Source organism: Bufo gargarizans, chromosome 3 (genome assembly GCF_014858855.1).
Source record: "Bufo gargarizans isolate SCDJY-AF-19 chromosome 3, ASM1485885v1, whole genome shotgun sequence".
Lineage (NCBI taxonomy): Eukaryota > Metazoa > Chordata > Amphibia > Anura > Bufonidae > Bufo > Bufo gargarizans.
The window spans coordinates 545,376,726-545,399,838 of NC_058082.1; the positions used below are offsets into that span (position 1 = coordinate 545,376,726).

The 23,113-nt window shown below is 49.0% G+C and overlaps 1 protein-coding gene across 1 annotated transcript in view; it reads left to right on the forward strand.

Annotated features, from left to right (window-relative positions):
• Positions 1-6,495: 6,495 nt before the first annotated feature.
• LOC122932725 (zinc finger protein OZF-like) overlaps positions 6,496-23,113 on the forward strand; it is a 62,736-nt gene continuing 46,118 nt past the window's right edge. Inside the window, exon 1 of the mRNA XM_044287313.1 lies at positions 6,496-6,861. Within this exon, the coding sequence (XP_044143248.1) occupies positions 6,849-6,861 (13 nt within the window). The 5' untranslated portion in view covers positions 6,496-6,848. The remainder of the gene's footprint in view (positions 6,862-23,113) is intronic.

A 23,113-nucleotide genomic window follows, 5' to 3' on the forward strand; every position in this document is an offset into this window, starting at 1 on the left:
GTAGCCTCGCAATATAATGGTAAAATGAAAATAAAAATAGGATTAAATGAGGAAGTGCCCTGGAGTACAATAATATATGGTTAAGGGGAGGTAGTTAATGTCTAATCTGCACAAGGGATGGACAGGTCCTGTGGGATCCATGCCTGGTTCATTTTTATGAACGTCAGCTTGTCCACATTGGCTGTAGACAGGCGGCTGCGTTTGTCTGTAATGGCGCCCCCTGCCGTGCTGAATACACGTTCAGACAAAACGCTGGCCGCCGGGCAGGCCAGCACCTCCAAGGCATAAAAGGCTAGCTCTGGCCACGTGGACAATTTAGAGACCCAGAAGTTGAATGGGGCCGAACCATCAGTCAGTACGTGGAGGGGTGTGCACACGTACTGTTCCACCATGTTAGTGAAATGTTGCCTCCTGCTAACACGTTGCGTATCAGGTGGTGGTGCAGTTAGCTGTGGCGTGTTGACAAAACTTTTCCACATCTCTGCCATGCTAACCCTGCCCTCAGAGGAGCTAGCCGTGACACAGCTGCCTTGGCGACCTCTTGCTCCTCCTCTGCTTTGGCCTTGGGCTTCCACTTGTTCCCCTTTGACATTTGGGAATGCTCTCAGTAGCGCGTCTACCAACGTGCGCTTGTACTCGCGCATCTTCCTATCACGCTCCAGTGCAGGAAGTAAGGTGGGCACATTGTCTTTGTAGCGTGGATCCAGCAGGGTGGCAACCCAGTAGTCCGCATACGTTAAAATGTGGGCAACTCTGCTGTCGTTGCGCAGGCACTGCAGCATGTAGTCGCATATGTGTGCCAGGCTGCCCAGGGGTAAGGACAAGCTGTCCTCTGTGGGAGGCGTATCGTCATCGTCCTGCCTTTCCCCCCAGCCACGCACCACGCACCGCTGTGACCATGCTTCATCCTCATCCTCCTCCACCTCCTCCTCATCCTCCAGTAGTGGGCCCTGGCTGGCCACATTTGTACCTGGCCTCTGCTGTTGCAAAAAACCTCCCTCTGAGTCACTTCGAAGAGACTGGCCTGAAAGTGCTAAAAATGACCCCTCTTCCTCCTCCTCCTCCTCCTCCTCCTGGGCCACCTCCTCTTCCATCATCGCCACAAGTGTTTTCTCAAGGAGACATAGAAGTGGTATTGTAACGCTGATAACGGCGTCATCGCCACAGGCCATGTTGGTGGAGTACTCGAAACAGCGCAACAGGGCACACAGGTCTCGCATGGAGGCCCAGTCATTGGTGGTGAAGTGGTGCTGTTCCGTAGTGCGACTGACCCGTGCGTGCTGCAGCTGAAACTCCACTATGGCCTGCTGCTGCTCGCACAGTCTGTCCAGCATGTGCAAGGTGGAGTTCCACCTGGTGGGCACGTCGCATATGAGGCGGTGAGCGGGAAGGCAGACAGGCGAGCAGCAGCAGGATGTGAACGCCGGAAGTGCGAACAGACGGCCCGCACTTTATGCAGCAGCTCTGACATGTCGGGGTAGTTGTGAATGAACTTCTGCACCACCAAATTCAGCACATGCGCCAAGCAAGGGATGTGCGTCAAACCGGCTAGTCCCAGAGCTGCAACGAGATTTCGCCCATTATCGCAGACCACCAGGCCGGGCTTGAGGCTCACCGGCAGCAACCACTCGTCGGTCTGTTGTTCTATACCCCACCACAACTCCTGTGCGGTGTGGGGCTTGTCCCCCAAACATATGAGTTTCAGAATGGCCTGCTGACGTTTACCCCGGGCTGTGCTGAAGTTGGTGGTGAAGGTGTGTGGCTGACTGGATGAGCAGGTGGAAGAAGAGGAGGAGGAAGCTGAGTAGGAGGAGGTGGCAACAGGAGGCAAAGAATGTTGCCCTGCGATCCTTGGCGGCGGAAGGACGTGCGCCAAACAGCTCTCCGCCTGGGGCCCAGCTGCCACTACATTTACCCAGTGTGCAGTTAGGGAGATATAGCGTCCCTGGCCGTGCTTACTGGTCCACGTATCTGTCATTAGGTGGACCTTGCCACAGATGGCGTTGCGCAGTGCACACTTGATTTTATCGGATACTTGGTTGTGCAGGGAAGGCACGGCTCTCTTGGAGAAGTAGTGCCGGCTAGGAACAACATACTGTGGGACAGCAAGCGACATGAGCTGGTTGAAGCTGTCTGTGTCCACCAGCCTAAATGACAGCATTTCATAGGCCAGTAGTTTAGAAATGCTGGCATTCAGGGCCAGGGATCGAGGGTGGCTAGGTGGGAATTTACGCTTTCTCTCAAATGTTTGTGAGATGGAGAGCTGAACGCTGCCGTGTGACATGGTTGAGATGCTTGGTGACGGAGGTGGTGGTGGTGTTGGTGGTACATCCCCTGTTTGCTGGGCGGCAGGTGCCAACGTTCCTCCAGAGGCGGAGGAAGAGGCCGAGGCGGCAGCAGCAGAAGAGGTAGCAGGGGGAGCCTGAGTGACTTCCTTGGTTTTAAGGTGTTTACTCCACTGCAGTTCATGCTTTGCATGCAGGTGCCTGGTCATGCAGGTTGTGCTAAGGTTCAGAACGTTAATGCCTCGCTTCAGGCTCTGATGGCACAGCGTGCAAACCACTCGGGTCTTGTCGTCAGCACATTGTTTGAAGAAGTGCCATGCCAGGGAACTCCTTGAAGCTGCCTTTGGAGTGCTCGGTCCCAGATGGCGGCGGTCAGTAGCAGGCGGAGTCTCTTGGCGGCGGGTGTTCTGCTTTTGCCCACTGCTCCCTCTTTTGCTACGCTGTTGGCTCGGTCTCACCACTGCCTCTTCCTCCGAACTGTGAAAGTCAGTGGCACGACCTTCATTCCATGTGGGGTCTAGGACCTCATCGTCCCCTGCATCGTCTTCCACCCAGTCTTGATCCCTGACCTCCTGTTCAGTCTGCACACTGCAGAAAGACGCAGCAGTTGGCACCTGTGTTTCGTCATCATCAGAGACATGCTGAGGTGGTATTCCCATGTCCTCATCATCAGGAAACATAAGTGGTTGTGCGTCAGTGCATTCTATGTCTTCCACCGCTGGGGAAGGGCTGGGTGGATGCCCTTGGGAAACCCTGCCAGCGGAGTCTTCAAACAGCATAAGAGACTGCTGCATAACTTGAGGCTCAGACAGTTTCCCTGATATGCATGGGGGTGATGTGACAGACTGATGGGGTTGGTTTTCAGGCGCCATCTGTGCGCTTTCTGCAGAAGACTGGGTGGGAGATAATGTGAACGTGCTGGATCCACTGTCGGCCACCCAATTGACTAATGCCTGTACCTGCTCAGGCCTTACCATCCTTAGAACGGCTTTGGGCCCCACCATATATCGCTGTAAATTCTGGCGGCTACTGGGACCTGAGGTAGTTGGTACACTAGGACGTGTGGATGTGACAGAACGGCCCCGTCCTCTCCCAGCACCAGAGGGTCCACTAACACCACCACGACCATGTCCACGTCCGCGTCCCTTACTAGATGTTTTCCTCATTGTTATCGTTCACCACAACAACAAAAATATTATTTGGCCCAATGTATTGAATTCAAATTCAGGCCTTTTTTTACAGACACCTAACACTATCTGGCTATCTATTTAGGTACCGTATTACACTAATACAGGCACAGCAGTAACCACAGATTTAGCTGAATATAAATTTGAGGCCTAGTATTTAGGCGCTGGGTGACAGGTATACGTTTTACGGACAGAATTAGACTTGGAAATGCACAGTAGCGTGTGTGTGAAGTTATTCTGAATGACCCTATCAGCACCTTGATTCTGATATACCCTTTTAGGGATAGATTTCAAATAGCTCTGATACAGCAGAAACCACTAAATTAGGAAATTGCTAAATTGGGAATTGTATTTCAACCCAGAACAAAAAATGTGCTTTGACGGACACTAAATAACTTGCCCAGCCACAACAGTACAGCAGTAACCACAGATTTAGCTGAATATAAATTTGAGGCCTAGTATTTAGGCGCTGGGTGACAGGTATAGGTTTACTGACAGAATTAGACTTGGAAATGCACAGTAGCGTGTGTGTGAAGTTATTCAGAATGACCCTATGTGCACCTTGAATATTATATACCCTTTTAGGGATAGATTTCAAATAGCTCTGATACAGCAGAAACCACTAAATTAGGAAATTGCTAAATTGGGAATTGTATTTCAACCCAGAACAAGAAATGTGCTTTGACGGACACTAAATAACTTGACCAGCCAGAACAGTACACCAGTAACGACAGATTTAGCTGGATATAAACTTGAGGCCTAGTATTTAGGCGCTGGGTGACAGGTATACGTTTACTGACAGAATTAGACTGGGATATGGCCAAAAAATAACCACACTATTGATGGTTAAATGCACTTGGTGTGACAGCTTGACCAACCACACTACTGAGGGTTAAATGCACTTGGTGACGGGCGCAGCTTGCCCCTGATGTAGTATATGGCCAAAAAATAAACAGACTATTGATGGTTAAATGCACTTGGTGTGACAGCTTCACCCTGATGTAGGATTTAGCCAAAAAACAACCACACCATTGAGGGTTAAATGCACTTGGTGGCAGCTTGTGCTGGCGCAACACAAGACACAAAATGGCCGCCGATCACCCCAGAAAAAAGTGACTAAAAAACGCTCTGGGCAGCCTAAAAACAGTGAGCAATTCAATAGCAGCAGTTCAATCATCCACAGCTGCAGATCGATCACTGGATGGAGTCTTTTGGAGGAGTTAATCACTGCCTAATCTCGCCCTACTGTCGCGGCTGCAACCTTCTCCCTATGCTAATCAGAGCAGAGTGACGGGCGGCGCTATGTGACTCCAGCTTAAATAGAGGCTGGGTCACATGGTGCTCTGGCCAATCACAGCCATGCCAATAGTAGGCATGGCTGTGACGGCCTCTTGGGGCAAGTAGTATGACGCTTGTTGATTGGCTGCTTTGCAGCCTTTCAAAAAGCGCCAAGAAAGCGACGAACACCGAACCCGAACCCGGACTTTTACAAAAATGTCCGGGTTCGGGTCCGTGTCACGGACACCCCAAAATTCGGTACGAACCCGAACTATACAGTTCGGGTTCGCTCATCCCTATTAGCTAACAACACCGAAGGTCAGTCAAAAGGATATGAGCTGGTGAAAGGGATACAATTAGCCAAACTAATTACCCAATTATTCAATAGCACAGCAGTGGCAGTTCCAGAAGACATATACTTAGTTTGTGGACACAAAGCGCATAAGGGGTTATCCAAGAATGTCACAGGACTGTGCACCATCGCCAGGCTTACTCCTGCCACCTTTATAGTACCACACTCTGAGATTGACATAAATGCAGTACCTAAACACACCTTATATCTTAAGGCCAAAGATAACATACCCAGACCAAATGGCAAGCCACATGTAGTAGAGACGAGCATTCCCAACAAAATTGTTAGTTCCATCTTCGTATATCCCATGATAGTGCAGATGTGGGATCATCTGGTAGTAGCAGCAGATTACCTAGATGATCAAATATGAGAAGTGATGAAACTTATGAACACCTCAAACATTGTGCAAAACCAGTTAATCATTGTCACCAACCAACACACATTAGTTCTAGACTGTGTTACTGCTAAAGATGGAGGTATGTGCCATGTTGTGGGACCCGCTTGTTGCCATTACAAAGACCCGCAGGTTAATTTGCAAGTTAAGGTGGGTCTATAAAAAATGGCGGATCTAAGGGACAAATGGCTGGACGCATATAAAGCTGATAAAGATACATGGTGGTCTGATACCTTCTCCTTCCTTAACTCCGCCAACTGGATTAAAGGTATTGGGGATTGGCTCATGAGAATTGTCCAAGTAATATTACAGGTAGCCCTAGTACTATTGGTGGTATATATAGTAATTAAGCTTGTTCTTACTTGTGTGACCCGCCTTTTAAAAAGAGTGAAGAAAACTGATGAACAACCCATCATGCTCATGTATGGTGATGAGGAAGAACAGAAGGAAACATCGCTCAACACAGCTCCCCCTCCTCACTATGATGCCTGGCTGAGATAGGGTGAGATGAATCCCAGGGTATTACCACAAGTCCGAGCAACCGGGAGCCTACCTAGAAGGGGTAGGTTGTCGCCACTGCGGGTTAAGAGGATACGAATTGTATGCCCAGGGGATTCGCTAGGCAAGGGAAAGTCTACAATCAAGTCTGCAAGGGGAGACTGTTATGGAATATCCACAAAATGGATACTTGCTTGTTGAGAACTATACTATAGGTAAAATGGCGGTCAGGTACCCAGCCAACGCCTATAACAAGAATCGTGATCTTTGCTTTATCATGTGTCACAAGACGGTTTCAGTTCAGCTCAAGCAAGAAGCCTCAAAGAGACAGAAAGCAGCAGCTTCCCCCATCTGGAAGGGGGAGGGGGGAACTTCCTCTTGCACATAGATGTGACAGAAAATACAGAGTTTATGGCCAATAGAAAAGATATACGCCACCTTACACCCCCCGCTCCTTCCTGTCCTGTAGACTGTCTGCTGTTCCGCAATGAACCAGAGATCCTGTTATGGCCCCAGCTCTGTGTTGTCTCAGTATTGATCTCTCAGTCTACGTATACTTTAACATTAATTAATTTGGAGCAGTACATCTACCGAAACTGGCAGCTTGGCCAGAACCAGAACACCACCACAGGTGAGACCAGCTGGAGGTACTCAGGTGGGCATAAAGCACCTCCCAGGGTGTCAGTAAGGGGGGAGTGTGCAAATAGAGGCCTGGTGAGGCTCTGTGAGTGTGGTCTCAGCTGGGCAAGGCTGAGAGACCACGAGGCTGGGAGATATTCTGACCGTGCTGCTGCCTGAGGATTGGTGGACTATTGAGCTGAGAAAGCCGCACCTGAAACAATGTGTGAACTGTGATGTATACTGCAGGTGAGTCAGAGAGACACGTCTTATGTTTTAGTTGGTGCCCAGACGGGCAGGCTTTTATTTTGTACTGTTTATGTTTGTGCTTTTGCCACAATAAAGCACAGTTTGGCCCCTAAATTCTGATGTCCGTGAAGAAGTGTGTGGTTTCAACCCCCGAAAAAGGGCTAACCCCCCCCCCCCCCACAGGGGGCAGTATTCTAGCTGGGGGCACTAATAGGTGGCATTATTCTTACTGGGGGCACTAATGGGGGGCATTATTCTAACCGTGGGCACTATAGGAGGGCATTATTCTTACTGGTGGCACTATAGGGGGCATTATTTTAACTGGGAGCACTAATACAGGCATTATTCCAGCTGGGGGCACTAATAGGGGGGATTATTCTAACTGGGGGCACTAATGGGGGCATTATTTCATATGGGGGCCATTATTCTTACTGTGGGCACTAATGGGGGCATTATTTTTACTGGGGCACTAAAAGGGGGCGTTATTCTTCCTGGGGTGAACAAATGGGGGGCACTAATTCTGGGGTGCACTAATAGGGAAATTATTCTTACTGCGGGGGCATTAATTCTGGATAGCACTAATCGGCCCATTACTCTTTCTGGGGGGCCCTAATATTTTTGAGAGCCACAGTATGGCTACATTCACACGACTGCATGTGTTGTGGTCCGCAAATTGCAGATCAACAAAACACGGATACCGGCCGTGTGAATGTAGCCGACCCTATGATAGAAATGCCTATTCTTGACAAGAATAGGACATGTTCTATCTTTTTTGCGGGGCCACGGAACGGATCTATGGATGCGGACAGCACAGTGTGTTCTGTCCGCATCTTTTGCGGGTCCATTGAAATTAATGGGTCCGCAGCCGTTCCGCAATTATGCAGAGCCAAAATACGGTCGTGTGAATGCACCTAAGTCACGCCCCCACGCCCACACTCCATTTGGGGTGTGGCTTAACTTGGCCGTTATTTTTTGCTGGGAGAGGCGGTAACACTGGGTGCAGGTAATCTGTATCTCTCAGTAACAGACCCGCTGTCCGGTCCCCTAACGTCTTGTCTCAGTGCACATTAGTGCAGCTCTATGTCCGGGGACTGACCCTTCTCTACTTATCCCCTGTTGAAGCATAGAGTCCGGACAGCCAACCTAACCTCCTCTCATTAGCCCATACATTCTAGTGAACCTCCTCCTGTTTGCCCATACATTCTAGTAAAAAAAACTCCCGTTTGCCCATACATTCTAGTAAACCACCTCCTGTTTGCCCATACATTCTAGTAAACCACCTCCCGTGAACCCATACATTTTGTTAGTGGTCAGTGTGACTTCTGGACATGCGCAGTAGTACAATAGGCACGTGCGGTCCGGTGTTCCGTTAAATTATGGTTCCTGTTAAAATCTGGTACCCTCGTCACTTCCGCTATGTATCTCGTCACTTCCGCTATGACGTACTGCTTGAAAAGAAGGTGTGATCGTTGAAGTCGGCGCCAGATTGGCTGAAAAGAAGGTGTGTTGGCGCGTTCACAGGCGCTGAAAGTAAAATTATGGTACCCATGTTGGTTTTGCGCAGGCGCCAACACACCTTTTCAGCCAATCTGGTGCCGACTTCAACGATCACACCTCCTTTTCAAGCAGTGCGTCATAGCGGAAGTGACGAGATACATAGCGGAAGTGACGAGGGCAGGGCCGGACTGGGACAAACAATAGGCCCGGGCATTTTTGACTGAGCAGTCCAATCACATGACCCCAACAGGCCCCACCCCCCATGCAGTCTAGGGGCGGAGCCAAAACCGGAAGCACAATTGAGAGGCAGGGCCAGCCACCAGTAAGATAGGAAGGCTTCAGCCAACACACAAGCTTCTTTGGGGGTCCCCAGGTGACATTAGGGGTCTTAGTACGATCCGGCCACCTAATCCGGCAGAAAATGCAAGAAATCGACTGGACACAAAGCACAGCATGCAGCGGTTTATGTCCCGCTGATTCTCTGCATTTTTCCCAGATTGTGGCCTGATTTCTGCCGTACCCCATTATAGTTAATGGGACTGGCGGGCATTCCGTCAGCATCCAGCAGTGCCGGATCCAGTGAATTCTCTGCTGGAACAGCCGCCAGGATCACTATCGCAGATGTGACAGTAGCCTCATACAGCGCCCCATACCTTATATATCCAGTGCCGTCTCCTCTGATGTAGATGTTCTCTTTCTTCATCTTCTCCATTCAGACCAGACCACCGTGATCATTTCTTTCAGCCATCTCACGTCTCTGCAGAGTTTGACAGACATCTTAGTTTCCTACTTTTCCATCATCCTCCAATTAACATCCCATCATGCACCTCCAATACTGAGAAGCTGTGCTCCCCAAAACTATACTGCAAAAAGAACTGTGCTAGGCTGATGCTGTGCCAGGTGCCCCCAAAGTAATGGTGCTCCCAAAGTCCCAACAATAGTAATTATTTCTGTGCCAGAGCGCATTTAGTAGTAATAGTGCTCCTACAGTGCCCCCAACAGTAATTGTGTCCCAGAAGTAATAATGCTCCCATAGTCCCCCAGTTGTAATAAAGCCCACCATAATGCCCCGATAGTAAAAATTCTCTTTATAATGTGTGACAGTAGAACCCCCCCCCCTTATAATGTGCACCAGTACAAAAAATGCCCCGTCGTGTGGCAGTAAAAAAGAAACACCTCCTCTTAGTGCCCCCAGTAGAGCCAATGTCCCCAGAGTGCCCTCATGTGTTCCAATGACCTGTACTGTGTGCCACTACAAAAAACACTTAGTGCCCAGTTGAGCTTAGGTGCCCATAGTGACCTAATAATTTGTGCCAGTATAAAATACTCCTATATAGTCCCCCCAGAAGATGCCCCATAGTGCTCCTTCCCCGTCCCCATAGTGCCCTCCATAATGTGGCACTATAAAATGCCCCACATAGATACCCCCATAATGCTCCTTTCCTCCCTTCCCCATAGTGGCATCAAAATGGGTGCCAGTATAAAATGCCCCTATATAATGCCCTCATAGTGCTCTTGTCCCCCACTTCTCCATAGTGCCCACCTATAATGCGTGCCAGTATATAGGGACCCCAGTAGATGCCCCCATAGTGCAGTCATACACGCACTCTCCACGTACATGGACGCACTCTCCACATATATGGACGCACTCTCCACATACATGGACGCAGTCATACACGCACTCTCCACATACACGGACGCAGTCATACACGCACTCTCCACTCACATGGACGCAGTCATACACGCACTCTCCACATACATGGGCGCACTCTCCACATACATGGACGCACTCTCCACATACATGGACGCAGTCATACACGCACTCTCCACATACACGGACGCAGTCATACACGCACTCTCCACTCACATGGACGCAGTCATGCACACACTCTCCACATACATGGATGCAGTCATACACGCACTCTCCACATACATAGACGCAGTCATACACGCACTCTCCACATACATGGACGCAGTCATACACACACTCTCCACATACATGGACGCAGTCATACACGCACTCTCCACATACATGGACGCAGTCATACACGCACTCTCCACATACATGGATGCAGTCATACACGCACTCTCCACATACATTGACGCAGTCATACACGCACTCTCCACCTACATGGACGCAGTCATACACGCACTCTCCACATACATGGACGCAGTCATACACGCACTCTCCACATCCATGGATGCAGTCATACACGCACTCTCCACATACATGGACGCAGTCATACATGCACTCTCCACATCCATGGATGCAGTCATACACGCACTCTCCACATACATGGACGCACTCATACACGCACTCTCCACATACATGGACGCAGTCATACACACACTCTCCACATACATGGACGCAGTCATACACATGATCTCCACATACACGGACGCAGTCATACACGCACTCTCCACTCACATGGACGCAGTCATACACGCACTCTCCACATACATGGGCGCACTCTCCACATACATGGACGCACTCTCCACATACATGGACGCAGTCATACACGCACTCTCCACATACACGGACGCAGTCATACACGCACTCTCCACTCACATGGACGCAGTCATACACACACTCTCCACATACATGGACGCACACATACACGCACTCTCCACATACATGGGCGCACTCTCCACATACATGGACGCAGTCATACACACACTCTCCACATACATGGATGCAGTCATACACGCACTCTCCACATACATAGACGCAGTCATACACGCACTCTCCACCTACATGGACGCAGTCATACACGCACTCTCCACATACATGGACGCAGTCATACACGCACTCTCCACATCCATGGATGCAGTCATACACGCACTCTCCACATACATGGACGCAGTCATACATGCACTCTCCACATCCATGGATGCAGTCATACACGCACTCTCCACATACATGGACGCACTCATACACGCACTCTCCACATACATGGACGCAGTCATACACACACTCTCCACATACATGGACGCAGTCATACACATGATCTCCACATACATGGACGCAGTCATACACACACTCTCCACATACATGGATGCAGTCATACACATGATCTCCACATACATGGACGCAGTCATACATGCACTCTCCACCTACATGGACGCACTCATACACGCACTCTCCACATACATGGACGCAGTCATACACGCACTCTTCACATACATGGACGCAGTCATACACACACTCTCCACATACATGGACGCAGTCATACACACACTCTCCACATACATGGACGCAGTCATACACGCACTGTTCACATACATGGACGCAGTCATACACGCACTCTCCACATACATGGACGCAGTCATACACACACTCTCCACATACATGGACGCAGTCAGACACACACTCTCCACATACATGGACGCAGTCATACACACACTCTCCACATACATGGACACAGTCATACACACACTCTCCACCTACATGGACGCACTCATACACACGATCTCCACATACATGGACGCAGTCATACACGCACTCTCCACATACATGGACGCAGTCATACACGCACTCTCCACATACATGGACGCACTCATGCACACACTCTCCACATACATGGACGCAGTCATACACGCACTCTCCACATACATGGACGCAGTCATACACGCACTCTCCACATACATGGACGCAGTCACACACGCACTCTCCACATACATGGACGCAGTCATACACACACTCTCCACATCCATGGACGCAGTCATGCACACAGTCACCACATACATGGACCCACACATATACAATACACCTATATAGACACCCAGCTTTCCTGCTGTGCCTCTCCCCCATACTCTAATGCCTCTGCACTTGTGCCATGCAGGATAGCAGGGAAGCTGGATGACATCTCATGATATAATTCACCCAGCTTTCCTGCTGTACTGCAGGTCACATGTGCACAGTCTGGGAAAGCTGAATATAACCCCAGTTCCCCTGCCACTCACATCACTGGTGAAGTTGTGGCAATCCAACTGATGTTCAGCATGGTGGGCAGGAAAGGTTCAGGCTGCAGGAAGCGCTTCGCGGGTAGAAAAGGGGCGGGGCTATGATAGCTCCGCCCACATCGGGCCGTCCTGTTGCTGGTCACCACTGTACATCATAAGAACTGAGGAGTTGGAGAGGCGGAGCAATGTCACCGATGTCAGGTCAGTGACAGAGTGCAAGTACAGGACTCTGGACCCGTGCAGGAGAAGTCAGCTGCTCTGACGGGCCCGGGGTGACGAAGTACAGCGACTGCTCTCGGGCCCCAAAGCAGCTGCTTCCCTGATAGTTACACCACTGGGAAGCGCTCATCTCCACTCCTGCCCGGCTGCTGCCTGCCACATTAATTAAAAAAAAAAAAAAAAAAACTCAGCCGGCGGCCTGGCCCACCAGGCAAATGCCCGGTCTGCCCTATGGCCAGTCCGGCCCTGGACGAGGGTACCAGATTTTAACAGGTACCATAATTTAACGGAACACCGGCAGATACCACCTGGTGACGCATGGACCCGATCTCCCCTCAGATTCCTTCCTGTTAGGACTTTCCTGTAAGTACTGAGGTGATATATAAATGTCACTGATCTGACAGACGGTCGGATTCGCTCATGTTTTTTCTTGTACATTTATTTATGTACCTTAAAGGAGTTGTCCAAGTTATGAAAAAACATAATATAGCACTGAAAATCTGATGGGCAGCAATATATAACTAAGGCTAGTTTCACACTTGCGGCAGGACGGATCCGACAGGCTGTTTACCATGTCGGATCCGTCCCGCGGCTATTTTGCCGTGCCCGCGGACCGCCGCTCCATCCCCATTGACTATAATGGGGACAGGGGCGGAGCTCCGGCGCAGCACGGCGGTGCACAGAGAAAGCCGCCGGACTAAAAAGCCTGACATGCAGTAATTTTAGTCCGGCGGCTTTCTCCGTGCTGCGCCGGAGCTCCGCCCCGTCCCCACTATAGTCAATGGGGACGGAAAGGCGGTCCGTCGGCACGGCGAAATAGCCGCAGGACGGATCCGACATGGTGAACAGCCTGTCGGATCCGTCCTGCCGCAAGTGTGAAAGTACCCTAAGCTAAGCAAGTTTTATGCAAAAAATATATATATTTCCTCATTTCCCTGGTTCTTTTCTGGGCCTTTGTTTACATGCAATAAAAACAATCTCTGCCCCTCCCCCCCCCTCCCGCTCTGCTAAGGGAGTGGATACAAGAGCTGCCCTGAGTGACATGTCTGCCTGCTGGGAGACTCTGCAGCATGTTGTATGTGTAGGACTACAAGTCCCAGCTGTATAATGACACTGCTGAGGGAGTGCATACAAGAGCTGCCCTGAGTGACATGTCTGTCTGCTGGGAGACTCTGCAGCATGTTGTATGTGTAGGACTATAAGTCCCAGCTGTATAATGACACTGCTAAAGGAGTGGATACAAGAGCTGCCCTGAGTGACATGTCTGCCTGCTGGGAGACTCTGCAGCATGTTGTATGTGGAGGACTACAAGTCCAAGCTGTATAATGACACTGGTAAGGGAGTGGATACAAGAGCTGCCCTGAGTGACATGTCTGCCTGCTGGGAGACTCTGCAGCATGTTGTATGTGTAGGACTACAAGTCCCAGCTGTATAATGACACTGCGAAGGCAGTAGATACAAGAGCTGCCCTGAGTGACATGTCTGCCTGCTGGGAGACTCTGCAGCATGTTGTATGTGGAGGACTACAAGTCCAAGCTGTATAATGACACTGGTAAGGGAGTGGATACAAGAGCTGCCCTGAGTGACATGTCTGCCTGCTGGGAGACTCTGCAGCATGTTGTATGTGGAGGACTACAAGTCCAAGCTGTATAATGACACTGGTAAGGGAGTGGATACAAGAGCTGCCCTGAGTGACATGTCTGCCTGCTGGGAGACTCTGCAGCATGTTGTATGTGTAGGACTACAAGTCCCAGCTGTATAATGACACTGCTAAGGGAGTGGATACAAGAGCTGCCCTGAGTGCTGGGAGACTCTGCAGAATGTTGTATGTGTAGGACTACAAGTCCCAGCTGTATAATGACACTGCTAAGGGGGTGGATACAAGAGCTGCCCTGAGTGACATGTCTGCCTGCTGGGAGACTCTGCAGCATGTTGTATGTGTAGGACTACAAGTCCCAGCTGTATAATGACACTGCGAAGGGAGTGGATACAAGAGCTGCCCGGAGTGACATGTCTGCCTGCTGGGAGACTCAGCAGCATGTTGTATGTGTAGGACTACAAGTCCCAGCTGTATAATGACACTGCTAAGGCAGTGGATACAAGAGCTGCCCTGAATGACATGTCTGCCTGCTGGGAGACTCTGCAGCATGTTGTATGTGTAGGACTACAAGTCCCAGCTGTATAATGACACTGCGAAGGGAGTGGATACAAGAGCTGCCCTGAGTGACATGTCTGCCTGCTGGGAGACTCTGCAGCATGTTGTATGTGTAGGACTACAAGTCCCAGCTGTATAATGACACTGGTAAGGGAGTGGATACAAGAGCTGCCCTGAGTGACATGTCTGCCTGCTGGGAGACTCTGCAGCATGTTGTATGTGTAGGACTACAAGTCCCAGCTGTATAATGACACTGCTAATGGAGTGGATACAAGAGCTGCCCTGAGTGCTGGGAGACTCTGCAGCATGTTGTATGTGGAGGACTACAAGTCCAAGCTGTATAACGACACTGCTAATGGAGTGGATACAAGAGCTGCCCTGAGTGCTGGGAGACTCAGCAGCATGTTGTATGTGTAGGACTACAAGTCCCAGCTGTATAATGACACTGGTAAGGGAGTGGATACAAGAGCTGCCCTGAGTGACATGTCTGCCTGCTGGGAGACTCAGCAGCATGTTGTATGTGTAGGACTACAAGTCCCAGCTGTATAATGACACTGCTAAGGGGGTGGATACAAGAGCTGCCCTGAGTGACATGTCTGCCTGCTGGGAGACTCTGCAGCATGTTGTATGTGTAGAACTACAAGTCCCAGATGTATAATGACACTGCTAAGGGAGTGGATACAAGAGCTGCCCTGAGTGACATGTCTGCCTGCTAGGAGACTCTGCAGCATGTTGTATGTGTAGGACTACAAGTCCCAGCTGTATAATGACACTGCTAAGGGAGTGGATACAAGAGCTGCCCTGAGTGACATGTCTGCCTGCTGGGAGACTCTGCAGCATGTTGTATGTGTAGGACTACAAGTCCCAGCTGTATAATGACACTGCTAAGGGAGTGGATACAAGAGCTGCCCTGAGTGACATGTCTGCCTGCTGGGAGACTCTGCAGCATGTTGTATGTGTAGGACTACAAGTCCCAGCTGTATAATGACACTGCTAAGGGAGTGGATACAAGAGCTGCCCTGAGTGACATGTCTGCCTGCTGGGAGACTCTGCAGCATGTTGTATGTGTAGAACTACAAGTCCCAGCTGTATAATGACACTGCTAAGGGAGTGGATACAAGAGCTGCCCTGAGTGACATGTCTGCCTGCTGGGAGACTCTGCAGCATGTTGTATGTGTAGGACTACAAGTCCCAGCTGTATAATGACACTGTTAAGGGAGTGGATACAAGAGCTGCCCTGAGTGCTGGGAGAATCAACAGCAACTTGTAAGTGTAGAACTACAAGTCCCACTTGTATAATGACACTGCTAATACACACAGGATCTTCCCTCTACCTTCTTGTGCAATGCTCTCTCTAGTCTGTCAGATCCTGTGCCCAGAATTGTCACTGCTGCAGCAGATACCCAGTGTGTGCAGCTGAAGGGGTTAAGAATCTTAGGAGAGAGAGCAGACGGCAGTGAAGGGGGGCGTGGCCAGCACAGTGACGTCTCATTTACAGGCTTGTAAACGACCTTTATCAGAGCAGGGAGAGAAGCTGACATCACAGGTCATGTGACCCTCAGTGAAATCTGAGAAACCAGCCACTGCAGATAAAGGGAGTGAATTGGAAAGCTGTTACATTTGCTTAGTTAGGAACATAAAAAGAACAAAAAAATAACTCGGATAACCCCTTTAAGACTTATCACATGACTCACTGGCGTACCCCCATAGCGGACCCCCATAGCCCCCCATCCTTCTGTCTGCTGCTTCCCCTGCCTGGTGTAGTTCCAGCAGCAGAGCGCTGTGTGAGAGAGAGGGCCGGTGTTCTATAAAATTTCCATACCCTCGTCACTTCCGGCCGCACCGGACATGACGTTCCAAGCTTTGTAAGGAGGTGTGCTGCGCCGTGCGGGCGCACAACGACGGGGTAGGGAAATTCCACAGCAGAGTTGTTGAGAAGCAATGCGCTTGTGCCGTACCTCTCAGCAGGACACCGGCCGACAGTGCGCATGCGCGGCGGACAGGGAAATCTCTCATACCGAACATCCATCCGATCAGGGGCCGCGCATTGCTTCCCAACAACTCTGCTGTGAAATTTCCCTACCCCATCGTTGTGCGCCTGCGCGGCGCGGCACACCTCCTTCCAAAGCTGGGTACATCATGTCCGGTGCGGCCGGAAGTGACGAGGGTAGGGAAATTTTTTAGAACACCGGCAAGGTTTAGCAGACGGCTCTGACCTCCGACCCCTGACCCGGAGAGCCCGGCCTGTAAGGCGGTGTGTGAGCTCCAGGAGCTGTAAGGACTCCGCATCCCGCAGCCGACAGCGCAGTCTGTGTGACCGTTATGTGGCCCCTCATATGCTGCGGGGGAGGGGGACACACTAGTGCGCTGACGGCTGGTAACGTGTGATGTAGCCGGGAGACAGGGAGTCAGTGGTATATATATATATATATATACAGACCTGTTCACAGCGGCCTCCCACAGACTTCAGACCCCCATAGACATATGAAGGGGGATCAGTCATTGCCTTATTACTATTACTAATAGGACACTGAGCGGCAGGGACCGGATCCCCTCAGGATCTGAAGTCTAGGTCTCGTCTATGTATTATTACTAGGGACGAGTGACTGGTCGTGGAATCCATAACGGAATTCTCAGATAACCCGAACCTTGTGCGCCAAACGTGATAACACAAGTCGGCTCCTCCCTAATTATTATGTGTGTGTATAATTATATGTATATTATAGAGCAGCAGAAGGACCCGGCTTCACACCGGTGTATTCATCTGTGTCATATAATGTTTGTGTGTCGTTAAAAGATATCGACAGTATCCCCCATAACAGTGACCTCCACAGCGCCTCGCCGCCATAACAGTGACCTCCACAGCACCCCGCCCCCATAACAGTGACCTCTACAGCGCCCCGCCCCCATAACAGTGACCTCTACAGTCCCCCGCCCCTTAACACTGACCCCCCCACAAAGCCCCGCCCATTAACACTGACCCCCCCGTCCCCCGCCCCTTTAACACTGACCCCCCCACAGTGCCCGCCACTTTAAAATGGGACCTCCACAGCAGCCCATCCCCTTAACAGTGACCTCCTCAGCAGTTGCTCCTTTAATAATGGTGAGGACTTTAAACGCTGTCACTTCTCCGGGCCGTTCTGAGACTGTTTTCTCATCACATATTGTACTTCATGACACTGGTAAAATTGAGTCAAAAAATGTCATTTTTATTTCTAAAAAAAAATACTAAATTTACCCAAAATTTTGAAGAATTTGCAAGTTTCCAAATTTCAGTTTCTCTACTTTTATAATAGATAGTGTTTTGGATCTGCTCGATGGTCAGTGAAGTGGATACGCCGGTCCAAATGATAGAAGTAGGTTTCCAGGCCTGGAGAGGGATGACACCGACACGCGCAGGTGGAGTCCGCGCAGATCTCCGGTTTATGGCGGAACAGCAGACGGTCTATATGTGAACAGGAGATTGCGGGGGGGCAGTGCGGCGTCTGTCTTTACTATGTGCTATAAGCTGTGTATTTTCGGTCACATCTGCGTGCGAGAGGAGGTTCACCCCTTTCAAGGTGGGTGAAGCTGTTTACTTTGTTTCTTTGAAGCTGCTTGCTTGAGCTGAACGGAAGCTGTCTCGAGGCAAATAATGAAGCAGAATACAAGATTCTTTGTTATAGGTGTTGGCTGGGTACCTGGCCGCCATTTTAACTACAGTATAGTCTTCAACAAGCAAGTGTCCATTTTGTCTAAATTTTCCATAACAATAGTAATAACTCCAAAAATAGTGTTTACTTTACATATTTTTTCGGTATGAGGTAACAGTTTGATTGGCACTATTTTAGGGTGCATATTACTTTTTGATCGCTTTTTATTACACTTTTTGTGATATAGGGTGACAAAAAATTGCTTTTTTAACACTGTTTTTATTTTTATTTTTTTACGGTTTTCACCTGAGGGGTTAGGTTATGGCGATACCTAATATGTATACTTTTTTATTTATTTATGTTTTACACAATAATATCATTTTTGAAACAAAAAAAAACATATTTTAGTGTCTGCATAGTCTGAGAGCCATAGTTTATTTTTATTTTTTGGGCGATTGTTTTAGGGGCTTATATTTTGTGGGATTAGGTGACGGTTAGATTGGTGTTGCACTTTCAGTGATTAAGAATACAAAAAAAGTGTTTTTTTATAGCACAGTTTTTGTTATTTTTTTGACGGTGTTCATCTGAGTGGTTAGGTCATGTGATATTTTAATAGAGCCAGTTGATACGGACGGGGTGATTCCTAATATGTCTACTGTTTTTTTTTTTGCCTATTTTTAACTATTTTTGTTTATTTACTTTACTTTGGGTAAAGGACATTTTTTTTTTTTTACTTGAAACTTTGAATTTTTTTTTGTAAAGCTTTTATTTTCTAACTTTTATTTTTCTTTTTTCACTTTTTTTGTCCCACTCTGGGACTTCAACTTTTGGGGGTCTGATCATCTTTACAATGCATCACAATACTTCTGTATTGTAATGCATTGGCTGTCAGTGTATTACTCACAGGGGGCTGAATCTCACAGGCTCTCCCAGAAGGCATCGGGCTGCCTTCCCTGCCATCGGGTCCCCGTTACAGCAGCGCGGGGACCCGATGGCTGTTTCCTCCCTGCACGGACATTGCTCGTGCTGCGGTCAGCACTGACCACTGCACATCAAGGGTTAATGCACCGGCAGCGGTGATTTCACTGATGCCGGCGCATGGAGCAGGGGTCTGGCTATCAGTGACTGCCGGACCCCTGCCGTGGATCAGACAGACTCATCTCCTGCACCCGCTCGATCACCGCGCCCTACATGTACGGCGCGGGTCCTTAAGGGGTTACCAGTGACCTCCACAGCGCCCTGCCCCTTTAATGCTAGGGCTACACGATGACATGTGTCGTGCAACATTTTGTCTCAACAATTTTTATAATGATAGGCTATGGATTTTTCTGCGACTGTCGTGTCGCCTCGCAGCATGTCGCAGTGCAACACCATAGACTATCATTATAAAAATTGTTGCGCGACACGTGTAGTTGTGCCCTATGTTTCGTGTTTTCGTGCAGCCCTAGCCTAAAGCTGACTCTACAGCAGTTAAGAAAAATGGCTGGGTATTTATGAAAACCTGGAGTAAAACTGTGTGTATGTGGAGACTAAGAGCCTGCGAGCTTCTATTGGCTAATAAGGGACATGTGACCATGTGTATGGCAGTTGGGATATGAAGAGAATAACTTGCAGGCTTGTATTGGCTAATGCAGGTCATTTTTTGGGAATCTCTCGGGAACGGTACGTCCTAAAGAGTTGTGAAGAGAGAACAGGAGTCGAGGCTCACCTGGTAATGGTCCGAGATGGCTGTGAGAAGGACCCGGCTTCACACGGGTATATTTCATCTATTTCATTTAATGTTAACAGTGACCTCTACAGCCCCTCACCCCTTAACACTGACCTCCCCACAGTGCCCTGACTCCTTAAAATGGGACCTCCATGACAGCCTATCCCTTTATCTTTGACCTTCACTGCACCCCGCTCCCTTAACATTGACCTCCTCAGGGGCCCGCCCCTTTAACAGTGACCTATACAGTACCCCGCCCCATAACACTGACCTCCATAGGGGACCGTCCCCTATCTATGTCCTCCACTGTTCCCTTCCGCCTCCACTGACCTCCACAGTACCCTGCTGTCTTATCAGTGCCCTCCCCCTTAACAGTGACCTCCACAGCAGCCTGCCCACTTAATAGTGACCGCCCCTTTAAGGCCCCTTTCACACGGGCAAGTATTCCGCGCGGGTGCAATGTGTGAGGTGAGCGCATTGCACCCGCACTGACCCATTCATTTCAATGGGGCTGTGCACATCAGCAATGTTTTTCACGCATCACTTGTGCGTTGAGTGAAAATCGCAGCATGTAATATATTCAGCGTTTTTCTCGCAACGCAGGCCCCATAGAAGTGAATAGGGCTGCGTGAAATTCGCATAGCATCCGCAAGCAATTGTGGATGCAATGCAATTTTCACAGATGGTTGCTAAGGAGACGAGTGATGAACCACCCGGGACCCCATTTACTTTATTTTCTATTATAACATGTTCAAGAAGAACAAAGAAGAGGATCCACGGAAAAAACTGAACAACGGAACGTAATCGCAGTCAAAACTGACTGTAATTGCCTGCCTACTCGTGCAGGTTTACCGCAATGCACCCTGAATGCATCCGGCCCCTTACCCGAGACGCCCGTGTGAAAGAGGCCTAAGGCTTCATTCACACGTCCACAATTCTGTTCCGCATTTGTGGATCCGCAAAACACACAACAGACGTGTGAATGGACCCTTACAGTGAGCTCCACAGCAGCTGCCATTTTAATAGTAGCCCCTGCCCTTTAACAGTGATCTCCACAGCAGCTGCCCCTTTAAAAGTGGCCCTTCCCCCTTAACAGTGACCTCAGCACCCTGCCCCTTTAAGTCTAGGGCTACATGACAACATGTGTCGGGCGACATTTTGTCGCACAACAATTTTTATAATGATAGGCTATGGTGTCACACTGTGCCATTGCACATGCTGCGACCGCAACACGACATTTGCAAAAAATCCATCCAAGATGTATTTTTCTGTGACTGTCCTGTCAGTCGCAGCATGTCGTGGAGAGACACCATAGACTATCTGTATAGAAATTGTCGTACGACATCAATGTCGCAGTGTAGTTGTGCCCTATGTGTCGTGAGACATATTGTCAAGCAGCACATGTCGTTGTGTAGCCCTAGCCTAAAGCTGACCTACAGCAGTGAAGAAAAATGGCTGGGTTGTTATGGAAACCTGGAGTAAAACTGTGTGTTTGTGGAGACTAAGGGCCTGCGAGCGTCTATTGACTGATAAGAAACATGTGACCGTGTGTATGGCAGTTGGGATTTGAAGGCTTGTTTTGGCTAATGCAGGTCATTTTTTAGGGATATCTCGAGAACGGTACGTCCTAACACCTTCCCGGACACCTCATGTACCTGTGTGCCAAATTTGGTGAAGATTGGTTCAGTCGTTTGGTCACGCATAAATAACAGACAGACGCTGGGACAGACAGAAACTCCGTTTTATACAGTTGCAAGAAAAAGTATGTGAACCCTTTGGAATGATATGGATTTCTGCCGAAATTGGTCATAAAATGTGATCTGATCTTCATCTAAGTCGCAACAATAGACAATCGCAGTCTGCTTAACTAATAACACACAAAGAGTTAAATGTTACCATGTTTTTATTGAACACACCATGTAAACATTCACAGTGCAGGTGGGAAAAGTATGTGAACCATCGGATTTAATAACTGGTTGAACCTCATTTGGCAGCAATAACTTCAACCAAACGTTTGCTGTAGTTGCAGATCAGACGTGCACAACGGTCAGGAGTAATTCTTGACCATTCCTCTTTACAGAACTGTTTCAGTTCAGCAATATTCTTGGGAATCGCTTTCTTGAGGTCCTGCCACAGCATCTCAATCGGGTTGAGGTCAGGACTCTGACTGGGCCACTCCAGAAGGCGTATTTTCTTCTGTTTAAGCCATTCTATTGTTGATTTACTTCTATGCTTTGGTTCGTTGTCCTGTTGCAACATCCATCTTCTGTTGAGCTTCAGCTGGTGGACAGATGGCCTTAAGTTCTCCTGTCTTGATAAACTTGGGAATTCATTTTTCCTTCGATGATAGCAATCCGTCCAGGCCCTGACGCAGCAAAGCAGCCCCAAACCATGATGCCCCCACCACCATACTTCACAGTTGGGATGAGGCTTTGATGTCGGTGTGCTGTGCCTCTTTTTCTCCACACATAGTGTTGTGTGTTTCTTCCAAACAACTCAACTTTGGTTTCATCTGTCCACAGAATATTTTGCCAGTACTGCTGTGGAACATCTAGGTGCTCTTGTGCAAACTGTAAACGTGCAGCAATGTTTTTTTTGGACAGCAGTGGCTTCCTCTGTGGTATCCTCCCATGAAATCCATTCTTGTTTAGTGTTTTACGTATCGTAGATTCGCTAACAGGAATGTTAGCATATGCCAGAGACTTTTGTAAGTCTTTAGCTGACACTGTAGGATTCTTCTTCACCTCATTGAGCAGTCTGCGCTGTGCTCTTGCAGTCATCTTTACAGGACGGCCACTCCTAGGGAGAGTAGCATCAGTGCTGAACTTTCTCCATTTATAGACAATTTGTCTTACCGTGGACTGATGAACAGCAAGGCTTTTGGAGATACTTTTATAACCCTTTCTAGCTTTATGCAAGTCAACAATTCTCAATCGTAGATCTTCTGAGAGCTCTTTTGTGCGAGGCATCATTCACATCAGGCAATGCTTCTTGTGAAAAGCAAACCCAGAACTGGTGTGCAATACAAACATGGTAACATTTAATTATTTGTGTGTTATTAGTTTAAGTAGACTGTGA